Source organism: Pagrus major, chromosome 12 (genome assembly GCF_040436345.1).
Source record: "Pagrus major chromosome 12, Pma_NU_1.0".
NCBI classification, from domain to species: Eukaryota; Metazoa; Chordata; class Actinopteri; order Spariformes; family Sparidae; genus Pagrus; species Pagrus major.
In genome coordinates, this window is record NC_133226.1 from 20,884,994 (window position 1) to 20,901,411 (window position 16,418).

Here is a 16,418-nt window from a genome sequence, read left to right on the forward strand (position 1 = left end):
GTTGAATTAATTACTGGCCAGCTTGAACAAACAGTTGGAGAAGAGAGAGTTTGAAATCAGACCTTTTGAGAGATGTGCAGCTGCGGCCTCTCCATCTGGATCTTTGGAGATTTGTTCCATGGTAATTAACTTTTTATTCGTAAAGAGTTTGCAATTTAACTTGAACTTTTGGAACTGTCATAGCTGCTGGATTAACAGCTCCGTAGAAACTGTTTTTATTTGACTACTCCATAGCTTATATGGGAGATTTTCTCCACTGTTTTGTTGATTTCATAGATTTTTGTGTCTTTGTTGTGGTGCAGTGACATTCAGCATTGGCAGAAGACTTGATAATAATCTTCACATATCATTTCAACAACCACTTCTAATAACCCTTACATTTCTGACATTAGTCATGTCTGTTTCAACATTTGATAGCAACATTTTCAACCTAATTTACAGCTAACATTTAGTCCAGTACGCTACATTTAAAGGGGCACTACGTAGTTTCGGAGAAGACATTAAAACTCAGAAATTTGATATTTACAATATTAATGAATCAGACTTCCGACTTCCGCTTACAGATGTTGAATCACAGTCTTGAGCTGCGGTCACTGGCTTGGCAGCTGTCTCGCCTGTAACTTCTCCACCATCCCCTCCACCTGAATAAAACACATCCACGTAAATTACACTTTTACTTTAGTTAGGTGAGTAATTTTCCGTCGTCTGTCTGCACTGTTTGTTGTCAAATATATTTCACATTTGGAGTGGTATTTAATGTTGCAGTGTTTAAACAAAAAAACAATCCAGTACCTGTTCCAGTACACGCATTTAAAAGCAAAGTAGCATGAGGATAGGGTTTAGATAAGCTACTCATAATAGAGGTCATTCATCCCTCCCTTCTTCTGATGTGCTCTGGAGGAGGAACTAATTGATCATTTGTGCATGAGACATGATGTATATGACTCGTCAGATTTGTTTTGCTCTGGGTTTATTCTGTACACAGTCGAGGCTGTTATGTTTCACTGTTTATGTCTATGAATACATATCATTAGCATGTAGTGAAGTAAGAAAGGTTAACATTCTTTAGCATACCACAGAAGAAGAAAGAAAGACAGACAAGGAAGAGGATATAGGAAAAGAAAAGAGTGTGTGTGCAGCAGTAGCTGACAGAACCTGAGAGTGTTTGCAGAGGTGCTGCTCTCATGTGCCGAAGTCTTCCTGGTTGTGATCCGACCCCCGGGCCAGTGGGAACAGCAAACATACGTATAAACACATGCACACACTCCTCATAAGCCGGTCCACACGCACAGTTACATGTGACCCCGGGAAAACATTCCCAGACTCATGACCAGAACGTCTGGAGGGATGACCTCGTTTTCGCCCAGTCACTTTTTCTTTTTCTCACTTGTTCTCAGATGCTCATTTCGATACGAGAGGATATTCATAATTTTTTACCCTGCAGGAGCTTGACTTATCTATATTTCACTCTGATCCGTCTAAGATTTGGAAAATGGATTCAAAGCTTCAAGGATTTTTTTGGGGAATTTGAGGATGTTGACTGTTTTGTCTTATTTAGGTTGCTGTAAAGATTGAAGTCCCTGAAGGAGAAAGGAAAAAAAAAAAACTCTTCACTGATTGATGATTTTAAAAAATATTCTCTGAGAGATGGAAATGAAGACGACTTGATTGACTTACAAGCTGATGCATCTCTTTTATATCTGTCTTTTTTTATCAGAAATGCAAAACCTGAGGCTGGTTTTTGGGAAATGATAGAATGCAGGCACTTCAATTTCTGTTATCTTATCACAAGTTTATTAATAGGCGTTTCTTCCGGAAGCTTACAAGCTGTGTCACTTTCAAGAGGGGTGAGTAGGACAGCATACCATCATGCTGTGAGCACCACTTGCATCTAATGAAAAATGTTTAGTAGAAATAATTGAAGAATTTAAACTACAGTTAGTTCACATTAACACCGTTTGTCTTTAAGCTGCATTTCTTGTGGTGTCAATTGCCGTCTAAAGCACGAGGATCCTGCTAAGCTCCGTCCGATTCAGTCACCGTACGGTACCGTGTGGTACCACGTGTGTGCATGTGTGTTAGTAGCCTCTGTCTGTATCTGGAGACCGGAAAAGTATGCAGATCCAAATCTCTCAGGAAGGCTGCCTTAATCCCCTCTTGTGTTGCATCCACATGAGACGGCTGCAAATGGAAATCAGTCCGGTTTTTTTTTCTCTCTCTCTCTTTCTACGGCGACTGCCTCAGACAAAAGGCGAGAGGTGCTCAGCAGGAAGTTAGAGATTTGATCATCAGACTAAGGCTTTGTGGGTGTACATATTTTTTGCCCGGACTGTCTAGCCGGCCTTATCAGAATTTATTTTTCCAATTGATTTAACTGCGCTCTTTGAAGTGCCTAAAGCTGCAGATGGAAGACCAGGGTTTTTTTTTTTTTAAATATATTATTATTTGAAAAATACTTCTTTCACTTTGGGAGAGTTAGATAGTTCAGGATATTAAATTATATTAATATTTTAAAATGGAGAAACTTTTATCATTTCAGAATCGTGCCCTAAATAATTTAACAGCAAAGAGAGAACCAAATAATATATATCTGTGATTTAAAACATAATTAAACCCTGGAGACACTCTCAGCTTCTTTGATATGCTGAACTCTATGTGGTGAAAGGAGGAGAATGAAAAACATTCAAATAGCAACTGAAAATACCAACAGAATGTGAAGAAATAACAGTTTTGACATTATGTCAAAGACATCTTTGTATTGTGTTGCAGAGATATCTACAAAGTTTTCATGCTAACCAGCTAGCCCCGGTCCTTATTGTCTCGTAATACCACTTTGTACATCAATATGTGATAATGAGTCACAGTAGCATCCAGTCAACAACAACACTGAGGTGGATTTCATGCCAGGTTTGGCACCTGGCATCCTGGGCCTGACCCCGCCATAACCCCCGTCAGGTCTCTGTAGGTGGGCGATGACTCATGCCTGACCTGTAAATCGCCTCTGTACTGTGTTACCTATCTTCAAACTGGCCTTGGTCAGTGAGCAGCAGTTAGCTGGTGATATGTTGCCCTGTGTTTGTTTGGAGTATGAATTCAACTGTCAGTTCTTACATATTGCACCTTTAACACGTCATGCTCTTATAACTGACAGTCATACAATTTATGTTCAAATTAAAGCTATCCTGTTATGAATTAAAAGGTCAAAAAAAGGGGTAGACACAGAATCACCCAATGCTTATTTCTTGTAGCACTGCAATTAACCTTCTGCATAAAACATTTTGTGTTTCAGGGATCTTTGGTCAGAAGTTGGAGGAAACGGTGCGGTATGAACGCCGGTTCGGGAACAAGCTTGCCCCTATGCTGGTAGAGCAGTGTGTGGATTTCATCCGTCAGTGGGGCCTTCGGGAGGAGGGTCTGTTCAGGCTGCCAGGACAGGCCAACCTGGTCAAAGAGCTGCAGGATGCCTTCGACTGTGGAGAGAAACCCTCTTTCGATTGGTGAGGAAACACATGAGTGTATGCTGGGCTGCTTGGGTTTCCTGGGTTTCCTCAGTGCATTTTAAAGGGAAGGTGATATGTTCAGACTGAAGACTGGTCAAGGTCTGCACCTCTGGAAGGACACAGGCGCTCCTGTTGGTCTGGTACAAACACCTCCAGAAGTTTACAACAAAGAATTGCAGATATAGGTTTTTAATACCTGGTTTGCATCGGAAACACAACTAAGACAGGAAAGCTCCCTCATGACAAACCAAGTTCATAGGTCTAACAGAACAGCCAGCAAGTTGGAGAAAAATCTTTTTTTCTCCTCCTCCTCCTCCTCATTCCTTTTTGACCTCTTCAGCTGAGGCAATGCAAAACGGTGATCTCATGTCTTTTTCACCGCAGACATTTCGATGTCGTTGCAGGAAAATCACAGGTGTAATTAATCAGATTAACAACAAATGCATTCCATTTAAGTTGTGTTCTTCACTGTCTCACCGGTCGTTAGTGTTATTAGCTCCACCTGTGCTTTTCCTGCCACGATAAGTCAAAACAGTTACGGATTAATAGTCCACCTTAACGTTTCTAAGTACAAATGCATCAGCGCTCGAACAGATGATGAGCAGCCACCGATCACATTATACAGTTAAAAGACCCCACACAGGTGTTTTCACTTGCTTGATCAGACCTCCTGTCAGGGCTGTGCTGGTGTGTGAGGATCATACAAATTAATTTGCTAAGTAAGCGCTGCTAGAAGCCCGATGACAAAAGGAATACTCACAGGGATAGTTTGGTTGCCAACTTGCTTGTCAAAAAGCAAAAAGCCAAAAGCTTGTCAGTCACGATAACTGTCCAAAAACTGTTTCATGCCCTGTTTAGTGAAGCAGTTTATATTCTAACAGAGTAAATTAAAGTGGGTTGTGTCATAACAGCTAATAAGTTGCAATAGCTTCCTCCATTTTGGACTCTCTTACTCTCTATTCCCTCAAATAACTAGATGGTTTACTATTGATCAACAGTGTGAGCTCCCTGAACTTGCCGTATAAAAATGTATGATCACCGTTGCGTGCAAATTCACGGTTCATGGTGATTCACTGGAAGGAAGTGATTTATTCACATAATACTGTTTTAAATGTTGGCTTGACCAGACATTTATAGCAGGGCAATTATTTTTCTTGTTAGTAGTGCTGAACCACTTAAACCTGAGCAGAGAAAACCGGCGAGAACACCTGTGAAAGTGGTCGTATTTCATATTTGAAACAACAAACCACAACAAAAGAAGTTTGATGATTCAAATCCTGAACTCACGTATTTTCAGGCAACTCCTTACCTTTTCCTGGACTCACAGGGTACAAAATCACTCCACCGTTATGTCAGCTGCACGATGACACACCTCTCCCCTCCTACTTCTGCTTTAACTTGAGTCGTTTGGTAGCAACAGCTGCCCCTCGTTGGCTCATTAGTGTCTCTGAGCCAACAGTGAAAATCCTCTTGCCTTTTGGCAGATCATCTAGGCTGCCCCACTGCTGCTGTCGTTGAGCCCTGTCTTGTTTTTGTTGTTACCTGCCTGCCTTTCAGTTGCTAACATCCTGTTTGCTTGCTTTAGGTTGCCCAGTTCTCCCACATTAAGTTCTTAAACATGTGATTTTGGGAGCAAATTGATTAGGAATTAAAACAAAAGTTAAAATAAATCAATTTTCGGTATCCTACGTTATATTTCCTTCTGATTCCACCCGTTGTCTTGCTGCGGGTATATTCATGATGATTTATTCGTGCAATGTACCTGTAATAAAAAATCTCACCCTCCCCTCATCCTCTGTTTCTTCTGTCTCTACAGTAACACAGATGTGCATACAGTCGCGTCTCTCCTGAAGCTGTATCTCAGAGAGCTGCCGGAGCCCGTCATCCCCTTCCACAAATATGAAGAGTTCCTGGCCTGTGCCAAGCTTCTCAGCAAAGATGATGAAATGGTAAGAAAGAGTGCCAACGGATTGGCCTTTCACAAACTTTATTCCTCCATGTAAAGTTCAACTTATATTGCAACAGAAGTCAGCGCCGACAAGCTCTCACGTAAATCATCCAAAGTCCAGTTCTGTGGCATTAAAGGTGGCCCCCTGCTGCCCGGTCATCCATGCTCTGCTCTGCTCTGCCCTTTCTCTCTGCCTGTCTTGACTTCTAACATCTGAATAGGATTGTTTCACACCATAAGGCTCGCATCACAGCCGGGGACAAGTCTTTTGCTTGAGTAACTTTCCCACGATTGATCATAACTTTCCGCATGTATTGGTGTGAATTACAATTGAACTTATGTGCCCTTTAAAAACTGTCCATCCTCTGCAGGGTTTGAAGGAGTTGAGAAAGCTCGTTGAATGTCTACCTCCAGTGAACTACAACCTTCTCAAGTACATCTGCAGGTATTAACTGATCGTTAAAGTGGATGATGTTTGAAGTTGTGACCATTATCGAACACTGAAAAGTTGATGTTTTCCTGTTTTTTCTCAGATTTCTAGATGAAGTCCAGTCATATTCAGGAGTGAATAAAATGAGCGTCCAAAACTTGGCCACAGTGTTTGGGCCAAATATCTTGAGGCCGAAGGTCGAGGATCCAGTCGCTATAATGGAAGGTCGGTATTCATGCTAGTTGTGTCATGTCCGATATTTTGTTTTAATTGTTAGTTTAAAGTAAAGATGTGTGCTCTCATGTTGTCAGGTACGGTTCTGGTCCAGCAGCTCATGGCTGTTTTGATTGGCCGCCACGATGTGCTATTCCCTCAGAACGAGGACAGCCCCACGGCCCTGGAGCTCGTCAACAACAACAACATCGACCTACAACGGCGACAAGCCACCACAACTACCTCCGGCATCACTACAGTGTCTCAGAACGCCGAGAACAACAACACGCAGGTGGTGCGGCAGTGCGCTTGGGAAGCACCTGAATCTCCTTCGCACCGCCAACACGTAGACAACAGTGGCTCCCCGCGATCGGCGAGCCCTCGCAATGGCGTCATTGGACGCTTCGACATCGCCCGCAGCCCTCCGCTGACTGTTAAAAAGAACCCGGCTTTCAGTAAAGGCAGTGGGATCGTTACAAACGGCTCCTTCAGCTCCTCACCTTCTTCAGACCCCAGTCAAGAAAAGAGCCAGACGTTGACTGGAGGTGGGAGTTTACCGGTGCGGCGCAGTGGGACACTCAAAGGCCCCGGCACAAAAATGGGCACCAGTGGCGTGACGAGTGGAAGCAGCATCGGAGGGAACGGGACTGTGCGTATGGGCATCTCTGGCACCGATGTCGTCACGGGGAGTCTGAACAGCCGTAACGGTCACTGGGTACCAAATGGCTGCGTCACGTTACGCGAGAACAGCAAAACACGTGACTGCTCCAACGGGGATCAAATAACCAATCAGAACCGTCTGTCCACGTATGACAACGTCCATTTAAACCACCAGAACCTGCAGCAGCAGAACCACATCACCAACACGTGTCTGAACAGCAGCTGCGAGGACAAGCAGAGCGTCGACAGCGCCACCTGGTCCACCTCCTCCTGTGAAATCTCCCTCCCCGACAACTCCACTTCCTGTCGCTCCTCCACCACCACCTGCCCCGAGCAGGACTTCTACGGAGGTCACTACGAGGACCTGGACGGACCAACGCAGGATAACGAGCCTCCCCAGTCTGGTGGACGTGGAGGCGGAGGTGGAGAGGGGGAGGGCAGAAACAGCAACAGAGAAGGGAGCGGTGACGGAGCAGGGAGGAGCAGTCGGGGCACCAGCAGTAGTGACAACAGCGAGGGTTACACTGTTGGTAATGGACCCGGCAGCCACAGCGCTCTGCACAGTTTAGTGGCCAGTCTCAAACAGGAGATGCACAAGCAGAAGACCGAGTACGAGGCCAGGATAAAGAGGTAGGCTTCCACCTGTGACGAACAGTGTTTCTGATGACATTAAAGGAGGTTCTAAAGAGGAATGAAGGGCATGACCATACAAACATGACAGATATCTAAGGCAACAGCCAATTAAACTGAATTTGGTTTGAAGCTGAAGTGTGTGGTGCTGTTGAACTGCATTATACAGAAAGATTCTATATATTGTTTACTCTACCATCATTGATATAAATGGGTTGGATATACATACACACTATTGGAGATACCTCTCAGTATGATACAATATTTATTTATTATTTATTATTATTTATTTTGATCACAGCCTTGTATTGAAAGTGTGATAATCTGAAATGTTAAGCAGTGAAGTGGACCATGTGAAGCTACTTTCAAAACAAATCACCCCTAAAGTGTGTTTGACATTTTGGGAAACAGACTTTTTTTTTTCTAACTCTCAGCTCTCGCGCTAAATGAGGAGATCGATACCACCCTCCACAGCCAAGAGACAGTTAGCTTGCCTTAGCATTAAAGCTGCAAACAGAGGGGAAGCAGCAAACCTGGCTCTGTCTAAAGATTACAACATCAGCCCGAAATCCCCCTCTGAAGCTCACTGATTCACATTATATCTTGTTTGTTAGATACATACGAAAAACAAAGTGCAGTTGTGGTTTTAAAGGAGGTAATTTGCTGGAATATTTGTTGGGTGGTTGCCATGACATCAGGCCAAGCAATAGTCCATAGCATGTAACTCATTAAGTTGACTGAAAATGAACTGCAGCTGTTCCCAACTTTTAATTTATCCTTGCTGTCTCTTCCCCTGACCCTGCGTTAACCTCCTCTGCAGCTTGGAGCAGCGTAACCTGGAGCTGGAGACCGAAATGGTGAACCTCCACGAGGAGCTGGACCAGGAGAGAAAGAAGTACACCATGGCGGAGATCAAGCTGCGCAACGCCGAGCGAGCCAAGGATGACGCCGAGCGGCGGAACCAGATGCTGCAGAAAGAGATGGAACAGTTTTTCTCCACGTTCAGTGACCTCACTGCAACCGGCGCCGCCACAGCCACGGACCCCCGCCGACCAGATCGCAACAACCCCATCTGGATACAGTGAAGACTGGAAATGGTTTATTATGTGATGCGAACATTATGACGAGGGCTCCAAACAGGATTTGGCTGCTGGTTTGTAGAGGGAGAGATTGGAAGTTACACTGCGAAGGTTAAAGAACGCATGTTTTAATTTAATAGAATAAGAGGGGGAGGCCGCCTGTATAGATGTAGACATCACCTGGAGTGATGCCAGACTGACATTATCTGTAAATACAGCATTATTTAAACAGCTCTCATCATGACTGGGAGGTGGAGTAAAGGCACAGTACACCATAATCTATTCTTATTATTATTATTATTATTTCACTTTAGCTACGATAGGAAGGGAAGGCAAACAATTAAAAAAGGTTGTATTCAGAAAAAAAAAAAATAAGAACACAAAACCTCCCTATTTTAATCAAACCAAAAACATCTTATTGTTTCATGTCTCTGCATATGTACATAGACGGAAAACATGCAGACAAACACAGTGTCATATGTATGTAAAAAGAAATTAAAGTTAAATGTTTATCTGATATTTAAGCAAAGTTATCAATGTCTGATATTTTATATTTTTTCCTTGCACTTACATGTTCGTTTAGTCTCTGCAAGGTGGTACTGAATGTTCTGTCGGTCGATGTGTGTACCGTTTAAAATTGGACAATATACTGTATATGTGCCTGTGCTTCTGTGATGTTTCATTTACCCCCCATGACCAAAAAAAAAAGAGCCTGTACTGTAAATATTTTCTAGATAACCGTAGACACTACTTGTTAGTCTGCACTGTGGTTTGGACACATATTCAGACGGATATGGCACGATTTAAGTTGAAACTGATTGAGGAATGTTTTGAAGCTGAATTTTTAGACTTGCACGATGGGTCATTGGCATAAATCCCAGAGAAAAATTAAAACGTCTGTCATGAATTCCGAATTTCGGGTGACAAGTTGTACTCTCCCCAGCTGTCGTCACGCTATAAACGCTCTTGGGAATTGCAGTTTACAGGCTGCCTCTGTAGTCTTTTGACAATTTTTCCACCTGACACAACTGGTTTACATCCTAAACTAGCACAGAATAACAAGCTGCAGCAACAGAACACGGATGCAGAGTTGTGTTTCTGGGTCATAACTGTGAAAAAAATGGGATTACAGCATCTACAGCCTGGTTGCTAGATTCAGAAGCGGAAGTGGTGTGTGTGCATGACGGTGCATGAGCCCATTTGGGCCGGTGGACAATAAGTGAATGTCTGTAAAGTGACTACATAGGGATGAAGTGTATTTATGTAGCTTTAAACCAAATGTCTACACATGATGTGGATTTTCTAATGGGTACAAAACATCTGAGAAGAAACCTGAGCTGGACTTTCTTTAAAAAGAAGTATTTGAGCACAGGTCCGCTGCTGCTGCTGCTGCCGCTGGCTACTCTTCCTCTGACGACCAGGTCCCATTTAAAACCTGCTGCTGGTCAATGCAGGACATCTGGAATGTGCACATGGAGTTTAAAAAGAAAAAAAGTGCCTGAACAACCAAAGGAGGGAGGGGGAGCCCGAGCTTCTCATTTTGCACCCTTCACCGGGAAGTAATAGGCTTAAGCCGAGCTGACAGCGGCACCTCGTTCTGTGAATTCCACACAAAAGAGCAGATTATGGACACAGGGCGAGAGGGAGAGCAGGACTGGGACAGTGGAATATTTTCATGACATGATACTTGATACACAAAAGAACTTAAAACATGACTTAATATGAATAAAAGTGCATTTTCATGTGAGTCTACTTCTGTTATTTACTACTGTGTGTGACTGCAATGTTTTGTCTGCAACGTGAGGAAGAAGATACAGAATTACAAGACGCACTAAAACTTGTGTTCTTTTAGTATATGAGTAGATTTCAGGACTGGTACTATCCAATTTTCATCATTTTTTATTGATAAGTTAAAGATATAGTTAATAAATGCTCATCAGAACCTACATTTTCTGACCAACACAAAAAAATATTACATTTACAATCATGTAAAATGGACAAAAGCAGCACATCGTCACATTTAATCTTTTACAAATACTGTGGATTAATTTTCTAGTGAATGACTTTATTACAGGTATTTGGTATAAGATAAACTTGTTGAGGAAAGTCTCAACATGTTTTATTGCTAAAGCTCAACAATATGTCCTAGGATCCATTTTGATTTGATAAAAAAGTGCCAGTCAATATGGGTAACGGGTAATGGGCAATTTTACACAGGCAAGCGTCGGACTATTAAGTCGACTACATTTGTCTTTCATTTGACGGCTTTAGTTTGGAGTTCATTTTCAGATTTCACTTATTCATACCCTTCTTAACTGGATTTAGTATTTGTGTGTGTTTCTTTATGGGTTGAGAAAACTTTCCTCCTTCATAAACTGAATACACTATTTAACATGTGATGATCTTAATATGATGCACTGCCGCAACTACCCAAGGTATAATTACTACAGTATGAGGGATATAGGACTGTAAACACATTTCTATCATGTCATGGCTTACATATTGTAATATTTCCCACATTTTATACCCCCTTTTCCACCAACATGGAACGAGCTCAGTTCAGGTTCACCGCCTAATTTTGAATTTTGCCCTTTAAACTGCCCTAGGATGGAGAAGGCCATAGTCTTCTTCGTCTTCTTGTCATTCATAGACAGTCAAAGTCAGTTTAAGATTAAAACAAGTATCTGTCATAACAAAACAAAATCTTGCAGGTAATCCATGCCTTTTGCCAATCTCGCTGCTACTGTTTACCTTTGCTGTGCCACGTGGAATACTTTAAGTTGATGAGGCATCCTTGATTACAATGGTTCAGCTGGAAAATCGGTCTCGAAGAACCAGAGCTAATTGGTAGAAAAGGAGTGTAAGAGGGCCGGAAACTGAATTAGGCCCAATCACAATGTCCACACTCACAGACTTGAGGCTTGTTCTAGGTAAGTCTGATCTTGAGGGCTCTCTCAGAGACATTTTGAGCTCTTCAGGACTACTGACTCTGTAAGTCAGTATTTCTAAAGACTTTGCCTGAGGGAAATGCCCACAGTTCATTGTGTTGCAGTGTTAACAGGGTTACCATGGGTTACCAGGGGAGGCAGGTAATAAGCTTTACAAAGTGCTGTCCCATTCCTAATGATGCCATCCCGGCCCCTTGCAGCCTCTTTGACTCAGACTCTCACCAGGTGAAGTCAACTCAGTCCATGAGGGTTCAGAGTCTGTGTAGGTGGGACTCACACACTGCAAATCACTTCAGGTAAAAGAAAACACTTACACCGTAGTCCAAGATCAAAGGTTTTGTTTATTTTCAATCACATACATATACTATTTATACATACACAGTTCCTTTAAAATGTTGTGTTTACAGTAACAGCTTTCAGTAATTTTTTTCTTTTTCTTTTGCATTTGTTTTGACTTTATTTGAAACGCTATAGCCTGAAGCTTCGAGATCAGCGTGAAACAGATACAATTTCTTAATTATTTTTTTTTCTTTATCTTTTTCAACCTGACAAAAAAGAATGATTTCATTAAAACAGCACGGAGTAAAAGAAACGAGAGAGAGAGAGAGAGAGAGAGAGAGAGAGAGAGAAGGAATCGTAAAAGAATCGAAAGAACAACATCACCTGATTCAGATGAGCTATACAGGGTTTCATCATCATTTCAGTCCACATTTAAGACTCGTAACATTTTGTAGCATCACCTGACCCTTGCAGTAGCTTGCCTCCCTGTCTTGAGTGCAATAAAGTGTTTATTGCGTTGTTGGATTGTTGTTATTTACAATATGACTTGAAAGAAAAGGAAATCAATAAGCTGAGGAAATCACCAGTACTGAGTCCAAAAGATGTCACGTTGGCACAGCTGAGTACGAGGTGTTTCCTAACGTGTGACGTGTTTCATATTGGCAATAATATTATGGCTGAATGAAAAAACATGAATTTGGCTCATCCTGAATCCACAGGGGATCGTTTGAAGTCCCCTCGTGACGCAATGGGTCGCAGGAGTGGTAGTTTGCCACATTTTCTAATTCTACAGTTTAAGTGACTGAACATGAAAAACACACATGAACTACTTCCAAACACGTGACTGTACTGACGCTCCATCAAACATTCTTAAAAAGCAAATCCCACAAACGTCGTGATGCTGTACTGAGAGGGGTTCGACCCTACGGACGGTTTGTGTTCAGTGCTGGTTAACTTGAAATCACACGCACACTGATGACAAAGCAGAGCAGCAATGACGTGAGTGAAAACATTTCTACATTCAGCGCTGACGACCCAGCTGCTTCGGTCTTTAAAATCATCTCTACTTCTTCCAAAAGCACCTTTTTGTTACAACATAATTGTCTTGAGGGATGTCTTATAAAAAAGATCACATTCAGAGACAGAAAAAAAGAACATATTTCTTTGTAGTATTTGTACTCAGTGACCAGAACATGGAAAGAAAGGAAAGGAAAAATGTAGTCGGGATGGTTAAAAAATGCCCTGTAGAGTAACTGCAACAGTACCGTGAGTGTTCGTGGTGGAGGACTCGAACACGAGACCACTCTGTGAGTGAGAAACATTTTTCAAAACACAAAGAATTTCACCCTGTTTTTGAAGGATCGCCCTGGCCAGACCCTGAACAGAAAAGCCGAGCTAGCCGTAGCTTATTCTGGAGACGCTGTACACCCTCGGTTACCCTCTGAGCTCTGTGAAGGTATATATCTGTGTGTGGTTCACTGTATACAAGCCACCGGCAGAACGAGTGTTAACGAAGTAGCTATTCCAAGTTATGGGGGTGGGGTTGGATTTTATGTACAGTGACAGCTACACTGATACAGTTAGACATGTTAAGAAAAGCATGTTTTAACAATGTCATGACTTGGATTGAACTTTTAATTCTAGACTTACTGTAGAGCAGTGCGGTTTCCTAAAGTTGGAATTACGGTGATATTTATAGAAATTGCTGTGAATGGTGTTTTCGACATGCTCGAGACAAACACACGCGTCCCTGTTTGTTTCATTAAGGGACAGTGAAAGCATCCTCAAGTGTGTTCTTTGTCCAGAAACCTTGTTTTTCTACGTCGTCAGTCAGCTGATTGTCAAGTTGAGTGAGTGCACTGTATATTTTAACAGTTGACCTTGCTTGAAACAAGTGAGGAAACCGATTACCACAGAAATACCAAGTAAAGTGGGCTATTAAATTGAAGATGTACGAGCTGAAAGGTTTAAACAACTTGAAATGATTAGACTGCTTTACTTGGTAATTTTGAGGTGATGAGTTTCCTCGAATCTTTTAAATAAAGTCGCATTTACAGTGTAGGGTTGCAGCGATATATCAGTTTCAAAGTGGTATTAAAGTTAATAGTTATCATACCATGTGCATTTGCTTATATATGACATTGAATTGTACTGTACTTGCGTTATTAAAAATGTCTATATTTCAAGTTTAAATCAAGTTTCATGTCTGTCAGGACAGAATATTTTGCTCAGACAAATAAACCCTTCCGTTTTCAGTCCCTTAAAGGTCTTTGTGGCTTATAATAATGAAACTAACAGTGTCATAATGTTTACAGTGATACCGTGCAACCATAATATTTTGGTTAAAGTCTCAACCCTAATCGCGAGACAGGTAATCCGATTTATTACGCAGACTAATGTGAGGAAAATCTGCTGTGTTTGATTCGTTCACACAAACACGGCTCACAGTTCCTAAACAGCAGACATGTTACAACAGAAATGATTTCTTTGCTTTCCTTTTAAGGCTTAAAAGATTTCCTTTTAAGGGTTGTTTTCCCATTAACCGACCAAGCGTGCACGAATAAACAACTAATAGATTGACTTGTTGGTTGGATTGTATTTTATCTAAAGCATGCAAAGAAAGCTGTAGTAACACTGTAATTGCAGTCAACGATTGCACATTCGAAAACTGGTGCTAACTCACTTAGTTGCGAGTTGAAAAAAATATGTTATCAAGGAGGTGTCTGTTGGGTCTCAGCCCGGAACAGACCCCGCTGAAGTTTGGTGAGGATCCAGATAAAATGAACACGTCAAGTCATTTCTTTCTCACTTTCTTTAACATTGAGTTCGGGCGTCTTTTGACATTTTCGTTAATTTCTCAGGTAATAATGCATGGATCTTGATTTTAAAAAAAAATCAGGTGTATTTAGGTGGCTGGTATCAGTGAGTGAGGACAAGTCGATGCTGATAAAGGGGACTGTTGGACCTTTGAGGAGGTACGTGCTCGACTTGAGTGCCATTCGAGTGTTTTCAATGGGGATGGACATCAGATGGATGATGACTTCAGTCTCCCAAACACACTGTGCCACAAAAACACTGTGTCACACTATTTCATGGAGATGGATTCAGTTCAAAGGAGGAGTTAAATTAAATCAATATGCAAAGTGGCAGAAAACCATGTCATGTTGTGTAAAAACTAGCATGAGGATGCCTTAAGCCATACAATCAGATGAAAGCCGTTCGATTTCTCACCACAAAAGCTCACTTTCAAGAGCTAAAACCTAAAGTAAAGCGTCTTAAATATTGGGCGGTTGGGGATTCGGATAGTTTTAAGGCAGAAAAAGAAGAAGCAGAGGAAAAAAGATACCAAAAAAAAATTTATATAACTTCTGCACTTGCGATGCTTCATTCCAAAAGGCACTTGCCATATTCAGGTTCCATCTATCAAAATAAATCAATCAATAAATAAATCTTCCAGCTGAGAAATAATGTAGTTGGGGGAGCCTCTGTCCAGTTCCTTTTTCGTGGACTTTTTTTATGATGTGCATCTTTACTTTAGAGCTTTGCTACGAGGTTAACACTCATCGCCTGTCTTTGAACTACCGACTGCATCATCTGTGTCTCTTTCTAAAAGCCGTCTATGTTTCAGTCAAATAAATAAGAAGAGTCTCCGTGTGGTAACACCACAGTGAAACAGACCGACCTCCTCTGCCTACGAGGGGTTAATGGTACACAATGACATGCAGGGCTGTGGGACAGCCCGTGGGGTGGTGGAGGGACCAATCACTCACTGCCAGGAGAAATAAAAGGGACATTACACACAAATCAGACTTTTTTAAACTCCGTAAGTCTGAGCACAATCAAAATAATTCACTCTACTGAGTGTACTGACCCTTTAAGTCCCAGTTCAGCCCTGACATTTACTAATGTCTTAATAATGGCTTGCCTGTGGTTATCACACACGTACACACACACACACACGCACACACACACACACTCTCACACACAGTCCTTTCCTGTGACCAGACCCCCCTCATGTCTGGAGTTAGTTTACATCGTATATAAACAAAAGTCCCTATACAGACTTGTTTTAGCATACAGTGAGATTAGCATTGTTTTAAACCTAATCATGCAGGACTACAGCGATAGGCAGGGGCAACTGAGGTGGAAAGCAGTGATGTGGCAAGGTGCGCTAGTCAGAAAAAAAAAACTCCCAGTGTACTGGCCGTCAGTCCCACTCCGTGTGCCCTTCAACTGTACAGAATTACATTATTTACAAGTAGCCCAGGGGGCGCCGCTCTGGGTGAGAGCGGCCGCGTGTCCCTGCAGAATAACCACATAAAAACACACAAATCAGGCAACCTTACATCAGTGTCGGATGGGGATGTCTAAGACCGAGCCTAGAGGTTAAAATACAGCAGTGTTGTTACATAAGGGTGGGGAAAGGGGGGGGTAGGAGAATGAAGTTTGTATTGTACAGTAGTGATGGGCAAAATGGCAGCCCACCTTGCCACAATGATTGGCGCATAAATGCTTCTTGTAAGGATTTGGGAGACCAGCAGCCAGCCAATACGCACTTTACAGGAGATGCAAGTCGAAGCATTTGGTCGTTTTTGTTCGGATGCCATATACAAGATATGTGGGGTAATATAAGCAAAGCAACTAGAGGATCATTAACATATATCTCAGCTCATTTACTTCAGTTTAAATACCACTGCTGTTTTTGAATGAATGCACAGGCTTCTTTAGATT

The 16,418-nt window shown here is 42.0% G+C and overlaps 1 protein-coding gene across 4 annotated transcripts in view; it reads left to right on the forward strand.

Moving 5' to 3' along the window:
• Positions 1-10,207, forward strand: part of arhgap24 (Rho GTPase activating protein 24) — a 70,007-nt gene extending 59,800 nt beyond the window's left edge. For all 4 annotated transcript variants that reach the window (XM_073477778.1, XM_073477779.1, XM_073477781.1 and 1 more), the window contains 6 exons: positions 3,290-3,497; positions 5,317-5,449; positions 5,820-5,893; positions 5,982-6,103; positions 6,190-7,381; positions 8,202-10,207. In XM_073477778.1, the coding sequence (XP_073333879.1) occupies positions 3,290-3,497; positions 5,317-5,449; positions 5,820-5,893; positions 5,982-6,103; positions 6,190-7,381; positions 8,202-8,466 (1,994 nt within the window). In that variant the 3' untranslated portion in view covers positions 8,467-10,207. The remainder of the gene's footprint in view (positions 1-3,289; positions 3,498-5,316; positions 5,450-5,819; positions 5,894-5,981; positions 6,104-6,189; positions 7,382-8,201) is intronic.
• The last annotated feature ends 6,211 nt before the right edge of the window (positions 10,208-16,418 follow it).